General features: G+C 43.3%; 1 protein-coding gene across 4 annotated transcripts in view; it reads left to right on the forward strand.

Moving 5' to 3' along the window:
- The window catches only part of PPP4R1 (protein phosphatase 4 regulatory subunit 1), a 64,081-nt gene extending 46,731 nt beyond the window's left edge, over positions 1-17,350 (forward strand). For all 4 annotated transcript variants that reach the window (XM_043558285.1, XM_043558283.1, XM_043558284.1 and 1 more), the window contains 9 exons: positions 2,271-2,443; positions 3,774-3,869; positions 6,126-6,311; positions 7,998-8,159; positions 11,147-11,247; positions 14,018-14,138; positions 14,231-14,365; positions 15,073-15,214; positions 16,201-17,350. In XM_043558285.1, the coding sequence (XP_043414220.1) occupies positions 2,271-2,443; positions 3,774-3,869; positions 6,126-6,311; positions 7,998-8,159; positions 11,147-11,247; positions 14,018-14,138; positions 14,231-14,365; positions 15,073-15,214; positions 16,201-16,364 (1,280 nt within the window). In that variant the 3' untranslated portion in view covers positions 16,365-17,350. The remainder of the gene's footprint in view (positions 1-2,270; positions 2,444-3,773; positions 3,870-6,125; positions 6,312-7,997; positions 8,160-11,146; positions 11,248-14,017; positions 14,139-14,230; positions 14,366-15,072; positions 15,215-16,200) is intronic.
- Positions 17,351-19,119: the final 1,769 nt, after the last annotated feature.

Genomic DNA, 19,119 nt, shown 5'->3' on the forward strand with positions numbered 1-19,119 from the left:
GATTCAGGATTGAACTCTGAGTAGCCTTATTGATGCCAGCTTGGTTTACTCTAGCTAGATTCATGGACTACAAAAGGAAAAAATGCCTAGGCTCACAAAATACAGATTTCTACCCAATTTAGGCCCAGTGGGAGAATTGAGCCATTTTGGTAGCTGTGGTCAGAATAATGTTTCTTGATTGAAATCAGTGAATGGTTAGGAGTTTGTGACTCCCCCCCCAGTATAATATGTGGAAGAGTTAGAGATTATAAAGGTTTGGCCTAACTCTACCAGCTTCTTCAGGGAGTAAAATTCGAAGTTTCTAGGTTGTCCCTGTTTCTGAGCATGAGTCACTAGGGTCTGTGTTTCTTTCACCAGTCCACGATGAAACCAGCCCCGGTTCCTGGGGTTTCCATCTGTATTATAAGTAAAATGCAGATCTTGATGAAGGACGTGTGTGTTCCGTTTTCTTAAATTTGTCATGGTGGTGGATCCTTCTAAAAGGTCAGCATTAGCCAGGCATTAGAATCTGCCTCATTCTCTGGCTGGAGAATTGAAGCAGATCAGGGTTCCTCAGGAATCAGCACTAGGCTCTGTCTTTCTGATCTTTATGTATCAATTTTTTGAGGAAGGTAATGTCACAGTGTAACTCATTTAAACTTTTATGAACGCACAAACATCAAAATAGACAAAGGGAGGGGCGCCTGGGTGGCTCAGTCGGTTAAACGTCCGACCTCAGCTCAGGTCATGATCTTGCAGTTCCTGAGTTCGAGCCCCTTGTCAGGCTCTGTGCTGATGGCTCAGAGCCTGGAGCCTGCTTCAGATTCTGTGTCTCTCTCTCTTTCTGTCCCTCCTCCGTTCACACTCTCTGTCTTTAGCAAATAGAGAAAGAGAAGTATGTGGTCCATGTAGAGATAAATGACTCACGTAAGGCATTTTCCTTGAAAGGCTTTCATTAATCACTTACTTCCAGGGAAGCAGAATTAAAATCCATCAGGGCTCTCTCTCACACACACCGCATGCATTTTATGTGGGACAAAACATTTTAATTTTTAGGTTTAAATTTTAGGTTTAATTTTTAGGTGTTTAATTTTAGGTGTTTTAGGTCTCTTTTAGTACTGTTGTGATTTTGTTTTGGAAACTTAGTAGATTCCAGAAGGGGGACCTAAACCAATGATAAGGATTAGTAAAGATTACAGCTGGAATTCTCACAAGAATGAGCGTACTTTTCATGAGTGACTTTTTATGATTAAACACCTTCAGTTTACTTACTTAATTTAGCAACTAATGACCTAATAGACTAGAACTTCATCCTGTATGTCTCTTGTATCTCCGTTTCCGGGTTCCCAATGTGCTTGGGCTTGAGTGTCAGAGATGGCTGTAGCACAGTAACCGATTGTCTTAGTGAGAGAGCTCTGATTGCTTTTTTATAATCTTTAAGTAGAGAGGGGACATACTTTCTGACCTTCGTACTAATTAACTTCAAAGTTAAAATTGATGAATTACTATATTTTGAGCTTCCAGGTGGATTGTTACTTAAAGTGAACTCTAAGCAGTGTTTTTGTTTTTTTGTTTTTCTGTTTTTTTGGGGTTTTTTTTTTTGTTGTTGTTGTTTTTTTGCTAAGTGTCTCATTTGTTTTCGGGGAAGGAAGAATGCCTTATTTCAGTTTTGAATCACTTTTATAAAAGAAAATGTAACTCGAAATGTAGACAGTGCTATAATTTGTCATTTTGGTTTGCTGCAAGCAAGACAGCGCTCAATTTGGGATGTCTAAGTCACTAATTGCATGTTCAACAGGAATTAGGGGAAAATAAAATAAACTGGGATAAGATATGAGATGTTGAAATGTAATTGCAACAAAAATCTTTGTAATTACCGTTGTTTTATGTTGGCAGGGCTTGTGTGACTGCTCTTCTGCTAAACTAGCTTAGTAAGTAAGCCTTGTCAGTTCGATTCCTGCACTACCAAAACATAGTTAACTTACATTGAAATTGACTCCTTTTAATAAACTGGAGGTACCTCCAAAACTAGATAGCTTCTCTCTTTCATACTAACGCAGAATAATGTACAGTAGTGGATAAACATTTTTAATCTCATGAAAGCATATTAGTTTTCTCCTTTTTCTCCTGAAGGACTAATGATTTACCACAGTAGTTTTTTTTCAGCTTTCTGATGGCAGTGTCACAAAAGTGTGCATTTCATTGATAACCTGTAATGCAAACGGAGAAAAAACTGGCAAGCGCACTGTCGGCTCTGCCGCTCACACGCCCTCTCCCTGTTCCGCCCACAGCGCAAGTGGACGTGCTGTCCGCCGCGCTGCGCGCTTCCAGCCTGGACGCCCGTGAGGAGGCCAGCGACGCCGAGAAGAGGAGTGACGGGCAGGACGCGCTGGGTGCGAATGAGCTGCCAAACTGTAAAACAACTCACGACGCCTCCGTGCCTTTAATCAGCGATGCCGTTGAGGTAACGCACTCAGTCGAGCGTTTATCCAGTGAGAATAGTTCCAGTCCGAAAAGTCTTCTGTTGGGGAATAGTTGTAGCCGGTCACTTTCGCGTCAGTACGTTCCGTTTGTGGCTGATTGATTGCCTCAGCTCTCCCTCTGGCGTAAAGTAAAAGTAGTCGTCAGCGCATCCTGTCTTTGTGAGGTTAGTGTCATGTTCAGTGCTTGGAGACGTAAATCCCGATCCTGTCTACACGACCATTTGAGTAGCCTCAATGTGTTAACGTAGCTCACTGCAGTGAAATAGTCTTACTGGAAACAAAGCCCTTTATCAAGAATAATTAACTCTTCCCTTTTCTTTTTGGAGAGGTGCTTTGTTTCTGCTCGGACCATTTCACTGCAGCAAGCAACACAGTATTCTGAGCGGAAGATCGGGACTTGAGGCCATGTTGCGGAGGGGCCAGTGGCATTATCTGGACTCTGGAGTGTGAGGGTGGGTACTGTTACTAGCATCATCTTCGCTGTGTACTTGGAGCTGTTCTGTGTGATCCTTCCCTGATCTCCTCCTGCATTCCCCCCCCCCCCCCCCAGCCAGCATCATTTGGTATCAGTATTTCTTATCCCTTGTTTATATAAATAAAGGATAAGCAATACACCACTGGGTGCCAGACTCCAACGGTCACAGATCAGAGCAGCTTGAGTGATAAGCTCAGGAAAAGAGTGCCTACATACACACCGGGGATGGAGAGGGTTCTTGGAGTGTCAGTGGATTTCTGTTTTGTTTTTTGTTAGGTGACATCTGGTAGAGTTAGAAATCTTTTATAATACCAGTGCTTCGGAATGAAACCCTGGCCACCTGTCAGCATTGGAGATTTGAATACTGTGATACCTCTGCATTTTAGAAGGTGTTTTGTGTGTTTTGGAGGTTTTATTGGCGCTGTTAAAAAAGTGTATTTGTGAAATAGGAGATAGCCAGGAATAGAAACAGTAGAAGAAAAGCTACGTATGACCTCCCATGGCCTTTAAAACGTTGACTGAAAGCCCCCTCTAAATACTCTCTAATGAATAAGCTCATTTTAGATATTTGAACCATTTCAAAACTATTTCTAAATTTACATTTTAATGAGCTTATTCTGGAATTCATTTTCATACATTTAGCAACCTATTCGAGTTTGACTTAAGGGAAGTTCTTAAGAGGTCTTAGGTATGTTTACAAGCTTTTAAAAGCATGAAGAATTTATGTATGTATATCATCTGCCAGTCTTGAAAGGTAAGTAACTTAGTAAGATGGTTTAAGTGAAGTGAAGGTTTAAGAAGGGACGGTTGTTTACGTAAATGTTTTTTCCTAACAGAATATGGACTCTGCCCTTCGCTATATTCATAACGACTCGGACTTGAGCACCAACAGCAGTTTTAGCCCTGATGAGGAGAGGAGATCTAAAGTACAGGTGAGTGACAAGCCTTTATGTGGTGTGGGTCTTGTCCATTCCTGTCCTAAACCCATTTCCCACTGAATTTGGTCCTTCTTAACGGTAAGTTTTTTAAAAACAAGACCTAGTATATCATACTTTCGATAAGAAAATTCAAATAGAGTAAAACACAAGCAGAAATCTTCCTCTTCTCATATCTGTGATAACATCCTTTGGAGTAACCACGGATCACAGCTCCTCATATATTTCTTCATAAACGTTTCATGGGCACAGAAACATGCATGCACACCCCTTTTTGTCTGTCAGAGACAGAATCATGCCGTTGTACCTAGGTATGTCATGATGCCTAATTTGCCAAGAATTACAAGATACAGCTCGATTTCAGGGATGACAGTAATGAAAAAATGTCCCAAAGCCACATGAAGTGCCATCAGTGACAAGTTACACTCCAGTTTCAGAAATTTTAAACGTGGGAAAATGTGTTGATGGAATATTTGGAATATGGTAGTTTGTACCTTGGTGCGTGCGTGCGTTGATCTTTCCATGTGCTTGCCATCACCCCCACCCCCACCCGCCATGGGAGCACAGTGTCCATGCAGCGTGGCGTCTGTCTTGCAAAGACTTTATGCCTTTTGTGGTTCCTTACTCGCCTCCGGGTTTAGTCCTGTGATTTCACAAGCAGTGCCGCACTCGTTGTGATTATGTGTGGCATTGGCTTCTGGGACTGTAGATTTCCTAGGTCAGATGGTGTACGTTCTTTTTCTGTTTACTGAAAATAAAATTGGTGTTCACGGCATTGTGAAACAATCTTTTAACCACTCCTGTAGAGATATTTTCAAGTTAAAACAGACTGTCTCATTCTTTTAATGAATTTATTTCAGTTTTAATTTACTTAAAATTTTTTTTTTATGTTTATTTAATTTTGAGAGAGAGAGACAGAGACAGTACAGTGTGTGAGCTTGGGAGGGGCAGAGAGAGGGAGACACAGAATCCAAAGCAGGTTCCAGGCTCCGAGCTTTCAGCACAGAGCCCGATGCAGGCCTGGAACCAACAAACTGCGAGACCACACGCTTAACCGACTGAGCCACCCAACGCCCCGTTTTACTTTTAAAAGATTTATAAGTTTACGTAGTTCAGAATTCAAAAGGTTCAAAGGCAGTCAGTGATAGTTCCTTCTCAGCTTTTCTCGTCTATCCATTTGGCTGCCCCCAAAGCAACCAGTTTTGCATTTCTTTTGTATATTCTTCCAGAGCTGCATTACATATACGTGAGCAAGATTGTGTATATGTCCTTCTTTTCCTCACATTTATACAGATGGTTAGATGTTTATACGCTTAAAATTTTTATAGATGGGGTGCTTGGGTGGCTCAGTCAGTTAAGCCCACTTCGGCTCTGGTCATGATCTCACTGTTTGTGGGTTTGAGCCCCGTGTCAGGCTCTGTGCTAATAGCTGAGAGCCTGGAGCTTGCTTTAGATTCTGTGTCTCTCTCTCTGTCCCTCCCTTGCTTGCACTCTCTCTCTGTCTCTCTCTCAAAAATAAACATTAAAAAAATTTAAAATAAATATTTATAGATAGTTGCTCAATTCCCATCTAAAATTGGAAATTTTGGTGGCGTTTTTATAAAAATGCATGTTGGTAATAGTGCACATGAATGCCTGTTTTCTCACATGTACTAGGTTACATCAAACTTTACAGTCTTTGCAAACATTACAATCTTTGGGATGTGCTGGTCTTTTAATGTTTCTTTTAAATTTAGTGATCAGTTCTAATCATCCTTTGGGCTGTTACCAGTTTTAAGATCTTAACCATTTTTCTTCTAGGTTTGCTTTTGTTTATTTGTGTATTTCCCTTAGCATGTTTTTCTTACCTTTTTTCAGTTAGTAGATACCTAAAACTTTGAGACTGGGTTTTTCTCTGTTAGTTGAGATGCTATGTTAAATTCATACATTTAGGGCACCTGGGTGGCTCAGTTGGTTGAGCATCCGACTCTTGATTTTGGCTCAGGTCATGATCTCAAGGTCGTGGGATAGAGTCCTACATCGACCTCTGCACCGAGTGTGGAGCCTGCTTAAGATTCTCTCTCTGTCTGTCTCTCTTTCCCTCTTCCTCTCTCCCGGTACTCACGCGCACGCTCGCTTGCTCTCTCTCTCTCTCTCTCTCTCTCTCTCTCTCTCTCAAATAAAACAAAAAATTTAATAGATTTAAAAATATGTTTGCCTGATTTATGTCTACACTGCTAAAATGAATCACTGTGGTGTCTCTCTCCTCATTAGGATGTTGTGCCTCAGGCTCTGTTAGATCAGTATTTATCTATGACGGACCCCTCTCGTGCCCAGACGGTCGACACGGAGATTGCTAAGCACTGCGCATACAGCCTTCCCGGCGTGGCCCTGACGCTCGGCAGGCAGAACTGGCACTGCCTGAGAGAGACCTATGAGACACTGGCGTCAGACATGCAGGTGAGCAGGGCAGCTGAGGAATAAGCACAACGTGCATGGATGGAAGGCGTGGTGATTTTCCCGTCAAGACCTACTAGAATTTCTGTCCATGGTCCAGCAGATACTTGGTGTTATGGGATAATGGGCCTGAGCTTAGAAGTCATACCAAAGAGGTTTCTTTTTGTACGGTCCACGTTCCACCGTTTGGAAATTATCATCACAGTTACGTGCCGAAGTTCCTAACTTACAAATGTGTTGCTGTCTGAAGTTGATGTATAGATTCATTCCAGACATAGTGTTGTAAATGGCTGCTTTGATTTTTTTTAAAGACCTTAATAGAGCTGTATGAGTCGTGTTAGCACTTCTGAGCTCTGGCCCTGGGTCAGGGAGCGTTGCAGTAATAAAGGTGGGAGAAGTTCCGTGTGTGCTGCGTGCTTGTGTGTGCACTTGTGCACACTTTGTCCAGACCCACACGCTACCACCACCACCCTCCCTGAAAGAAAATGAAATGTGAAGTGTTGACCCGGGTCATCTTGTCTGGATATCTGTGTATTTTTTGTGGCTCTTTTCCCAGATTTTGTTGACTTAACTTCCCCTGCCATTAGGTCTGGTTTCTGTATTGTACACCAAAATTTTGCCCCTCTTGCACAAAATCTGTTCCTTCAGTGAAATTTAATCTCTCGGTTATTAAGAAAGCAGTCTGGTTAGACTGATTTATGCTGCGATATGAATGAGTTTCCCTTAAATGTGTTAGTAATGAATGCATTTTTCAAGGAAGCGTGCTGTTGATTAAGCAAGGTAGGAGTTGAAAGTAATCTTGAGAGAACATAGTTTCATTTCCTCCACTGACCTAGGAGTTTAGGAAGCCAGGGTCCGGGTGAAGTGACTTTATCCTGTGTTCACACGCTTCTTCACTAGTAGAACTGGGCAGGGGCCACAAAGGCCCAATTTCCAGAGTGCTGGTGGTTTTCCATCATCAGTCCACAGACCTTTCAGGGTTCCTGGTGACTAGGAAGGCCCTAGATGGCTAGGGCTTCATGCCTTCTCCGTCCCCTCCACTCCATCTGAACACCTCTGCCTTCATCTGCTTGATGTGTTGAATGTGGGTACAAAATTTTATTTCAAGAACGGGGTCTAGAGTGCTTGCTGTAAATAGCTTCTCCTCAAGCAGAGTGTTTTAAGGTAAGTAACAAAGTAAACATTTTACAGTTAAAACAATGTGAAGAAAAACATGTTTTTAATGTAAATTTCCCTACGTTTTCCTATTCTTACATTTCCTTAGTTGTCACTTCCTTAACAACCAGTTTTATTACTATTTTTTAATCCAAGATAGGCTGTACAGGAATCAGAAGGGGAACAGTCAAGCGAGGATGATGGATGTGGGACACATCCGTAAATCGGGCATCAGGGGTTCAGAGAACTACAGAGATTATGCCATTAGTGATTTCCAATCATTTTTCCCTTCGTAAATGGAAGGAGAGAATACGTACTGTGCAGGGCTTTGAAATTTTCTCAGCCAGTTTTTGATACATAGCATACATTTCAAACTGAGGATCTATTACTTCTGTTACTTCCATTACTTCAATTCTGCTTTAGTTGTTAGAGATTGGTAACGTTCCGATGTTAAGTTAGCCTTCATGTACTGAGAGTGAAAGCACTCAGTACTGTGTGCTTCGCTTGTGAACGTGGTCCTCTCTGTCTCTGCAGTGGAAGGTTCGTAGGACATTAGCCTTCTCCATCCATGAGCTGGCAGTTATTCTCGGAGATCAGCTGACGGCTGCAGATCTGGTTCCGATCTTCAATGGATTTTTGAAAGACCTTGACGAAGTCAGGATAGGTGTCCTTAAACATTTGCATGATTTTCTGAAGGTAACTTTTAAATTATTCTGCATAAAAACACACTAAAGTTCCACTGTGGACTGAAAGTTTTGATTTTCTATTCCCACCAAGATGAAGTCTCTGTATGTTCATGCGTCAGAAAATGTAGCCATGAGTTGATAGATGTAATGACTTAAAAAAAGAAATAGTCCTGTTCTCATCACTTTTGCTGGTGTTCTTTTAATTTTTAATTTAGAATATTTACACCAAATCTCATTTCTAAACGGTGTTTTATCATGACTACAAACACTTGTACTTCCCCCCCCGAAATTATTGAATTACATACAATTCAGTAATAGAATACATACATACGATTATTGAAAATACATACAGAAATTCCATGAACATTAAGTTTGGAGGCTTTGTGATATTTTAGGAGTCCAAAAATTTCCCAGTAGTCTTCAGTCCTTTGGTGTGGATCTCTGGCCTTGCAGATGAACAGCTGTCGTCTTAAAAATTGTTAGTCCTGGAATACTGTTGTTTTTTAGACTTTAACCTTGAAATGGGCTCTTGTAGTTTGAGGTTTTGAGGTACAGAAGTACTGTAATCCTGCTTTTAAAAAAATTTTGATACCGTGGTGTTACATTTTATACAGATCACACTGAAATTTCTCTTGTCCCAGTAATGTCCTTTATAGCTTCCCCCGCTAAATATCAGAGTCCAATCAGGAATTGCATGTTGAATTTACTTTTTTTTTAAATGTTTATTTTGAGAGAACAGGCGAGCAAGAGCAGGGGGTGGGGGCAGAGAGAGGGGGGAAGAGAGAATCTCAAGCAGGCTTTGCAGTGTCATCGCAGAGCCAGATGCAGGGCTCAGTCTCACAAACCATTAGATCATGGCCTGAGTCAAAATCAAGAGTTGGACATGTACCTGACTGAGCCACCCAGGTGCCTCTGCATATTGAATTTAAATATTGTATCTCTTTAGCCCTCTTCAATCTAGAACGGTTTCCCTGACTTTTGTCTTTATTGTCATTGGCATTTTTGAAGAGGCCCACCTGTTGTTTTCCAGAATGCTCTCAATTTGAATTTGTCTGAGTATTGATACACCGTGAGACTCAGGTCACACAGATTTTCTTTGCAGGCACATTGCCTGTGTATCCTATCGGGAGGAACATCATCACTGGTGATGCTGACTCTGGTCACTTGATTATGTCAGCACGTTTCCTCTGTTGTAACAACCTTTCACCTTTGTGATTAATAATTACTTGGTGGGAGGCACCTCCGTGGCTCAGTCGGTTAAGCACCTGACTTCGGCTCAGGTCATGATCTCACGGTTTGTGAATTCGAGCCCCACGCTGGGTGAGTTTGAGCCCTGTGTCGGGTAAAACACAAGCCCTGCTTTAGGTAAGCCTTGCTTCTCTCTCCCCCTCTCTCTGTCCCTCACTCACATGCTTGTTTGTTCTCTCAAAAAGATAATAAAATAATAAAAAAAATAATAATAATAATTACTTGGTGGGGTGAGTCTTTTTCGCCCATGTCTCTCACACAGGGCTTTTGCATCTGTGCATCTGTACATGGTCCTTGCCTAAATCAGTGGTTACTGTGTTGGTTGTAAAAATCTGATTTTCGATTTTTATAATTTCTCCATTATCAGTTGGCATTCTCATGTAAAGCTAATCTTCCCCTTCTCTCCCTCCCTGTTTTTGGAAGGTTTTTTAGTGTATGAACTCCAGATTTTTTTTTAACTTTATTTTTTTTAGATATTTTTTTCTTTACATTTCTTGTCTTCTCCCTCCCTCCCTCTCTCTCTCCCTCTCTCTCTCTCTCTCTCTCTCTCTTTTTCTCAGAATTCTTTTCCTATTTAGTGTAATCCATTTTTGTCCTTGGTTGTGAACATCAGCTTGGCTACCAGGAACCCCTGAAAGCTGACTTCTGTGCCCGTTTTGATCTGTGCCCTCACATTTAAGCACATCCTTATTTCCAGGCCCACCTCTGAGGACTTCCTCTCCCCTAGTCCCGAGTCAGCTCTTTCTCCAAGGAGCCTGGTATTTAGAGAGTGGAGAGTGCTATTTAGAAGCCAAGACCCAGGCACTGGATATGCACACTGCTCCCATAGTGTCATTTCCTTTACTTTTCAGGGGACAGACAGGAGCTGGGGGAGTGGCGGGGGAGGTGGGGGGCTTTTTTTGGTTTGTTGTGTTTAAATTATTGAGTTCATCTCGATCATTCAGCTTCCCGTCCCATACGATTTCCTCTCCTTTTTCCACGTCATGTTTTTTCTTTCCTTTCATGGTAAAAAACTCTTTTCTTAACATGAATCTATTAAGTCGTTTGCTCAGTTCTACAACATACATGAAGTAGTTTCAGAATTACTGCACCAATAATAATTCTGACATCAACTCAATTCAGTAACATTCAAGATTTCCTTCAGCACTTTGTCCTTAGAGCATATCCCACAAACATGTATAGTCAGAGTACTTCTTTCTATGTGATTCTTACCTGTTTGATGTACAGTTAAGTTTGCTTCTGTTGGTATCACATTTATGGTTTTCCCCCTTGCTGACTATAAACCTACTTGACCATACCTGTAGAGCAGTTACTGGGATAAATTCACTCTTTTCACTCAACAAATACATATCGATTACCTACCATGTGCCATCACGGTGCCATCCACTAGGTTCATATATCTGAGGAGGAGCACATTATTGTCTTCAAAGAGTTCGCAGTAACAAGGGTGTCCAGTGAACAAAGTGGGTCATTGCTACCATAAAGCTGTGCGCAAGGTGCTGTAGGGTTCAGAGGAGGTCACACGTGGCCCAGGGAACAAGTATTTCAAAAGAGGGTAAGACTCTTGGTGGTAAATGGGATTATCAGGGGGAAATGAACAGTTTTTAGAACACTTAGATGTACCTACTATATCTGTTCTCCTTCAGAAGAATTAACTATATTGTTTATTGTAGTCGTTTTCAAGCAGTGTGATAAAAGTAGTAATGCCCATATATTGTTTTAGTGCATATTTTCATTTTGTCACTTCAGCTTCTTCATATTGACAAAAGAAGAGAATATCTTTATCAACTTCAGGAGTTTTTGGTGACAGATAATAGTAGAAATTGGCGCTTTCGAGCTGAACTGGCTGAGTAAGTTCTAACAATTTATTGGACTATAGTTTGGAGGGATGTTTACTTCCTATTTACCTTTTCTAGATTTGTTCATTACTTTGAGTAGATACAAATGTCTGTCTGATGTTCTATTCCTTTTAATATGTCTTGAAATGCAAGTGTTGACAGCAGTGAATTTTCTCAGCTTTTTTTTAAGCCTGTTTCACCATTTATTATTATTATTATTATTATTATTATTATTATTGTGATAACATACACATAACCAAATTTGCCATTGGTGAAATGTAGTAGGTTCAGTGTTATGCAACCATTACCACTCTCTGGTTCTGGAACATTCCATCTTCCCAAAAGGAACACCATACCCTTTCCCAGTCATTCCGCATCCCTCTCTGCCCTCGACTTCTAGCAGCTGTTAACCTATTATGTATGGATTTGCCTGTTCTGGACATTTCGTATAAGTGGAGTTTTATCACATGTGGCCTTTTGTGTCTGATTTGTCCACTTAGCATAATATTTTCAAGATTCATTCATGTTGTAGCAGGTGTCAGAACGTTATTACTTTTTGTGACTGAATAATACTGCATTGTGTACCACTTTTTAAAATCCATTCAATTTGATACACGTTTGGGTTGTTTCTACTTCTTTGGCTGAAGTGACTGGTACTGCCCGTAATATTCAAATACAAGTTTTTCTGTGAACACCTATCTGTCTTCAGTTATTTTGTGGTGGATTTGCTGGGTTATTTGATAATTCCGTTTCATTTGCTGAGGAGCCACCAAACTATTTGCCACAACAGCTGTACCATTTTACATTCCTATGAGTAATGTGGTTTAGTTTTACCACATCCTCCCCAACACTTGGTATTTGCCTTTTTTAAAAAGATTATAGACATTATTATAGTGGGTGTGAAGCAGTGTTTTATGGTCATCTTAATTTGTATTTCCTTAATGACCGGTGGTGTTTAACACCTTTTCACATGCTTGTTGACCATTCGTATATAATCTAAAGAAATGTCTGTTCAGATCCGTTGCCCGTTTTTTAATTGGGTTTATCTTAAGTTGGGTTAAGTTGTAGGAGTTCTGTATATGTTCCGGATTCCAGACTTCACTTGCATTTTTAAAAGATATCTTTGCTGGATATAGAATCGGGACTGCCAGGTTGGGTTGTTGTTTGTTGTTTTCTTCATACCTTAAAGGTGTCAGTCCACTGAGTTCTGGCTTGCCAGGTTTGGACTGTAAATAGGCACACCTCTTCTGCCCTTAGTGTGGAGGGTTGGGTCCATCTACTCAGGAGCAAGCTGGGTTTGGGCTTGTTGTTGCTGTGATTGCCTTCGGTGCAGGATACGCTTTGATTCTTCTCGCCGGGGCCTGCCAGTGCCTTCTGCTGAGGGTGGGGACTGGGGTGCCAGGGGGCCTTTTCACGTGTTAGCATTCCTCCCTCAGCTCTCGTGCACCCCTGCAAAACGGGTGGGTCTCTTCCCTTCCCCTGGCTGTAGGCTGCTGTGAGGACGTGGTTGGCTCGTGCTGGAAAAGGGAGAGAATCTTGGTTATTTGGGGAGGCCCTGTATGCCGGGGCTTTCTCAGAATTCTGCCCTCTCCCTGTAACATCCAGTTTCTGCCTTGCGTCTGTGGTCAGTGTTGGGCAGAGGCTCCTGCCCCTCCTCAGCAGAAGGAGACTTGTGCCTGTTATCAGTGCAGGGTCTCAGCTCGGAAGGTTCTCTACCCCTTTCCCTGGAATAGAGTTTGCTCTTCTCCTCTGCCCCCAGCTGCAGTGTCTGCCTGCACCGAGGCGTGGACAGGCTCTGCTGCCCCTCCGTCAGCGCCTTAAGGCTCGAGCTGGGTAAAGAGAAGGACCCAGGAGGGGAGTGCGCGGGGTTTGATGCCTGTCCCCCAACATGTGTCAGTCATTTCCTGCCTGCTAAGGGGCCTCTCCACTTTGCTTACCTGATGCCAGACTGGCTCATGTGGTGTGCGCCCAGGGAAGGGAGGCCAACAAGAAAGATTGCAGTGTCACAAAATAAGAGTTGATAAGTGTGCCCCTGTCTCTAAGGATTTATGTTTGTATGTATACACAGGTACATTGGTCATCGCTGCGTTATGTATATTCATGCCTCTAGCTTATTCCCTGCCTACTACAAATGTAAATAATCTTAACCATAAAACCTGAAAGGCAAAAGTCTCTTTCGTATCTGAGGTATTTCTTGAAGGGCATTGTTGCGTCCACTCAGAGTAGCGTCATGGACACTGTCAGTCTTCGGGTCTCGCGAGACATAATAGGAACACTCGCTAGAGGTAGAGGACCTCTTCACTTCTTATCCCTCGTAAGCCTGCCATTGCCTTCAAAGCTGCTCAGAGCCTTGGCAGTTCCACACCAGGCTACCTGATGCCGCCAGAACTTCTTATTTAGAAAACTGATTTATAGGTGGAAGTATCTCAGTATCTGGACAATACCTGTGGAAAAAAACATGTTCCGTGTCCCATTTGAACCTACTAGGAAATGCTTTGCTCTGTGTCAGTCCCTGCGGACACAGAATGCCGCAGTTGTCTCCCTTACATTCAGAAGGCAAGAGCTACTTCTTGAACTCGCATAGCGTTTAGATGCATTTCCAGATACACGGAGACTGGAAATAACTCTATGCATGAGAGACCACACTAATCATGAGTCTTTGCATGCACTTGTCTTACAGACAAGTGTCCAGTGGGACAGATGATTTACATGATTAACCTGTTTTCATTTATTTATTTTAAAATTGTAATTATATTTTTATTTTTATAATTCATTTTTATAGACAGCTGATTTTACTTCTAGAATTATATAGTCCCAGAGATGTTTATGACTATTTACGTCCCATTGCTCTGAATCTATGTGCAGATAAAGTTTCTTCTGTTCGTTGGATTTCCTACAAGTTGGTATGTGTTAAAATTTTTATAATTTTAGAACAGCTAACTATTTAATAAGATCTTAGCAGCCATTCCTCACTTGTGTGTGTTCACCCTCTTAGGTCAGTGAGATGGTGAAGAAGCTGCACGTGGCCACGCCACCCACGTTTGGAGTGGACCTCATCAATGAGCTTGTAGAAAACTTTGGTAGATGTCCCAAGTGGTCTGGTCGGCAAGCCTTTGTCTTTGTCTGCCAGGTAAGTGAAGACTTACCCATTTGTGACCCCTTTCTCTATCTAAAGCTAAGTTTCTTCTTTCACTCTTGGCCTCTCAACACCTTGTTTCTTATCCCTGCGGAACAGAGTTTTGCCAGGTGGCTTTTCCACAGGATCACCTGTTCCTTGGAGTTGGGTGTCTGCCTTGCCCATCCCACAGCCATCCACTAGAGGGTGCTAGGGGTCCACGGCCCATGGCACATGTATGCAAATGAATGTGACTGCACACTCCAGGTCTGCGTGGAGCCACTTAAAAGCTGTGTGTCTGCAGGGGCTTAAAATTTTGTCATTTTTGTTTTGAGTTCCCAGGTGCCTGGAATATTGGTTTGAAAGGAAGTAACTAGGGGCGCCTGGGTGGCGCAGTCAGTTAAGCGTCCGACTTCAGCCAGGTCACGATCTCGCGGTCCGGGAGTTCGAGCCCCGTGTCGGGCTCTGGGCTGATGGCTCAGAGCCTGGAGCCTGTTTCCGATTCTGTGTCTCCCTCTCTCTCTGCCGCTCCCCCGTTCATGCTCTGTCTCTCTCTGTCCCAAAAATAAATAAACGTTGAAAAAAAAATTAAAAAAAAAAAAAAAGAAAGGAAGTAACTAAAATCTGTAGCACTTAAGCTGTCACTAAAAGATAACGCTAGCTGGTATTATGGTTTGATAGACTGACTTGGCAAATCTAAAGCAGCTGTTTCTCTTCCCTAGACTGTCATTGAGGATGATTGCCTTCCCATGGACCAGTTTGCTGTGCATCTGATGCCACATTTGCTAACCTTGGCAAATGATAGGGTTCCAAACGTTCGAGTGCTACTTGCAAAGACATTAAGACAGACCCTCCTAGAGAAAGGTGGGTGGGTAGGTGACTGTGTTAGGAAAACCGTACGTGGCAGGGAGGAGGTTCGTAGACTACATGGATAGATAAGTCGCTAAGCAGGAATATTGTATGTTCATAGGCAGAGTCTAATAAAAGAATATATTTGTAAATTGTTAATGGAGGTTCCCCCTAGAAAGGACATAGATTAGAGAACAGGGACTTTTCGCCTTTCTACTCTAGTTGCATTTATTTTATAATTGCAAACTTACTGTTTGAAAAATTGGATACTCACTTAAGACATTATGAAAAATTGGATACTCACTTAAGACATTATGAAAAATTACCACCTTTAGTCGGCCCCCATTGACATCTGTTACTGTGTTTGGAGCTAGGAGGCATGTTTGTGTTTCCCCCTCCTCTTCATTAGGGGAAAGACAAATGCCCCCTAGGATTTGCTTTGCTGCAAATCCTAATAAGCTGCTCAGGATTTCACTTGTTTTATTGTAATCCTCCTAAAATACCTAATAAATATCATTTAAATGCATGAACTCATGAATGAAGCACAGAAAGAGGTTTGTAATAGGTTTATAAGAATATGGGTAAATGAATAGTGTTTCTTTTTTCTCCTTTAGAATCCAGTTAAATTGTTTAGAGCAATTATAGGGAAATGGCTAGAGAAGACTGGCTTTCAGTCTGCATGTATGATTGGTATTTGGGGTGTTTTTCCTGAGCGAATGAATAGCTGTCACAAGTGTAAGTTTTAATATATTAGCTTAGCACCGCTCAGCCTTTTAGTCCATTCTAAAAACAATCAAGATGAACCTTCTAACTCTCTTACGTTTGGGGAGTCTTTTCATATCACACAAATCAGTTTGGATTACTGCGTATAATTCAGCATGGCTTGTGTTTATACTTGGAGAAGTTAGGGTTATGACAGAGAACTTAGTGTACTTATACTTGATAAAACTGACATGTCCATAAAACCGATTTCATTTGTAATCTGCCCTTTGCATTTCCAGAATATTTCTTAACCTCTGCCAGCTGTCATCAGGAGGCCGTAGAACAAACCATCATGGCTCTTCAGATGGATCGTGACAGTGACGTCAAGTATTTCGCAAGCATCCATCCCGCCAGCACCAAAATCTCTGAAGATGCCATGAGCACCGCTTCCTCAACCTACTAGAAAGCTTGAACCTCGGTGTCCTCCTGCTTCCTAGGGAGCCACAGGCTGACAGGCGCTCCACACGTGTGTGATCTGGGACAGCCTCTGGGAGGAGGAGAGACCTTCCTCTCTTGCAGACTTAATTGCAGGTGCAAGTTGCCTACACTGATACCAGGGATTTTAAGAGTCAAGAGAAAGTACAGTAAACACTATTATCTTATCTTGACTTTAAGGGAAAATAATTTCTCAGAGGATTATAATTGTCACCGAAGCCTTAAATCCTTCCGTCTTCCTGACTGAATGAAACTTGAATTGGCAGAGCATTTTCCTTATGGAAGGGAGGAGATTCCCAGAGACCTGCATTGCTTTCTCCTGGTTTTATTTAAATAGGTGGAGTGGCAGCCAGAAGGCGGCTGTGAGCCGGGATGCAAAAGAGACCTTCAGTATTAGCCCTGTTTCCACGCAGGCAAGGACCTGTCGGTTCTGTGGCCCTCTGCCCAGTCCGCCCTAAGTGTGAATAGTTTTTGACGTGTGTAAATGGGAAAGGAGATTTTCGGGGGTTTCTCCTAAGGGCTTGATGCTAACACTAAAGTAGAATCCGATTTTAACTCTTAAATGCAGCATATTGCTGTGCACATTTACAGAACGTTGGCCAAGTATCTGTGTCCTGATTTTCTTCATGCTGGTCATGACCTGAAGGAGTTTATTGGCACGTGTGCTGTGTGTCAGGTGTTTTTACCTTGATCACGACCGGCTGTGAGGTGCGGCTTTCCTTCACGCGCTGCACACGCCTGTAACCACTCTGGGGAGTGCTGCCGTCTTTAATCATGCTGTTTAACCTGTTGTGGCACAAGTTCTCTTGTCCAAATAAAATTTATTAATGAGATCTATAGAGAAAGATGTATACACTTCCGATTGTTTTCTAGGTGTCTGCAAATCCAGTCTGTGACCTGTAGCAATGATTTAGTATAAAGTGGGGAAACTAGATTAAAATATTTGTCTTTTAAGTAGTTTAGTAATTTCTTTGCCATCCACACCTGCCACCCAGGGCCGGGCTCTGCTCTCGGCAGACAGCGTCGTGCACCGGGCGCTTAGTGCTGAAGCTGTTTCCGGGAGAACATTCGGAGCCTCTGTGTTTCCGAGGAACAGGATAGTGAAACCCGCTCGTCCGGGGCAGAGTGGTCTCGCACTCCGATGAGAGCACTGAAGTGCCGCGTAGAAATGTCCGTCCCTCTGATGGGCCCAGGTTGAAAGACCTTCGGCCCGAGTCCCTGCGGTGCCTGCGTGGGTGAGCTTTGGTTTTGGTGACTCGGCTGCCAGGGACTCCTCAGGGTTGCGGAAGCAGGACAGGCTCCCTTGAACCTTGTGCGTGGATCTGGGAACGTGTGGGCCGCTTTCTGTACAGATCATTACAAAGAAGCCTTGTGTTCCTTCACTCTCACGTTAACATCCCAGGATCGTAAACGTGAGCAAGTTCCACTGAGACAGAGGAGGCAGGAAGTACGCGGGTGGCATGTGAAGCGGGTGCCGAGTGCCGGGCTGTGGAGAACAGGAAGGTGATGAGGGGTCCGTGGGGCCTGGAGGGCGATCAGAGCAGAGATCGGAGGAGGGTGTGGCCTCGTTTGATGTAGCCGAATCTCTGGGGTGCATGTTCGCTGATGCTAAGTTCTGGTCATACACTTGGCCCCCTAAACTTTCCGGTGCACAAACTACACCTGAAATTGTACAACTGCTGTAAGTGTACAACTGCAGTTCTACACAAACAGCAGCGTTTTCTTTTAAGCAGTGGCAGTAACAGCATGTTGTGGGGTAAAGAACTTGAGCCCAGGGTAAGCCGACAAATGCAGCAGCCAGTTCTTCCTCGTGAGCCTTCCTGCTGCTGCCCGGTGCCGCGCTGAGGAACAGCAGCCGGTGCCCTGGGGGTCTCCAGGTGCCCCGGGGCCACGCTGGGATTCCACTCACGTCCATGGCAGTGCGTACAGAAGCCACCTGCACTGTTGAGCAGCGACGACAATGAAAGCAACCCGGTGTGGACAATCATTCAAGATAAGGAAAAGGCTGCAGGTGTCACCTCTTCGGTTCTCAACCGTATTTAGCCCCTGCAGTGGGCTGGCCGAGGTGTGGCTGGTCCTGCTCCGGGGCGTGATGGAGAGCGGTGGCCGGGTCCCCAGGACAGCAAGGGCGCCCTCTCGGCTGACAGGATCTCCTAAGGGAGAAGAGTGGGCTTCCAAAGGCACAAAACCAAGCAAATGAGTAAAGTTGACGACTCAGCAGTTCTTTGAAATCCTTGAGGAGGCAAAAACTACAAACCAGTTAATACTCCAACTAATTTCATAAGAGAAAAATGAATAAAATAGTAATAATCGTGTCCTCCTAGGTATTTAACGTGGGGTGGCCAATCTTAGAAGATATTCTGTGATTCTAGGACTTTTGAGGCAGGTCGACAAGGTGAAGAGGAAAACTATTTTTCAAAAACTAGAGCTCATTACTCAGCCAGTACAGTTGGTCATTGCCGGGCGCGTCTCCCGTCCTCGGCCCTCGCCTCCCCCACCAGGCAGGCTGGGAGCGTGCAGCACCCCCTTCTTCAGCCTCTGCCTGGCGCTCGGCGTCATGGTGCTGCACCTGACCTTGGCTGCCCCGCCCCTCGTCTGGGAGAAATCAGTGGGCGAGCTTCTGTGAGTTTTCAGGGCACCCCTTTACCCGGCCCCCAGGTCACCAGACTTATTTGCGTAGTGGAATTTTGGCTGTGATCTTTGTCCTTAGGTCTTGGCGGTAT

The sequence above is a fragment of the Prionailurus bengalensis genome, chromosome D3 (assembly GCF_016509475.1).
Source record: "Prionailurus bengalensis isolate Pbe53 chromosome D3, Fcat_Pben_1.1_paternal_pri, whole genome shotgun sequence".
In the NCBI taxonomy this organism is placed as follows: Eukaryota; Metazoa; Chordata; class Mammalia; order Carnivora; family Felidae; genus Prionailurus; species Prionailurus bengalensis.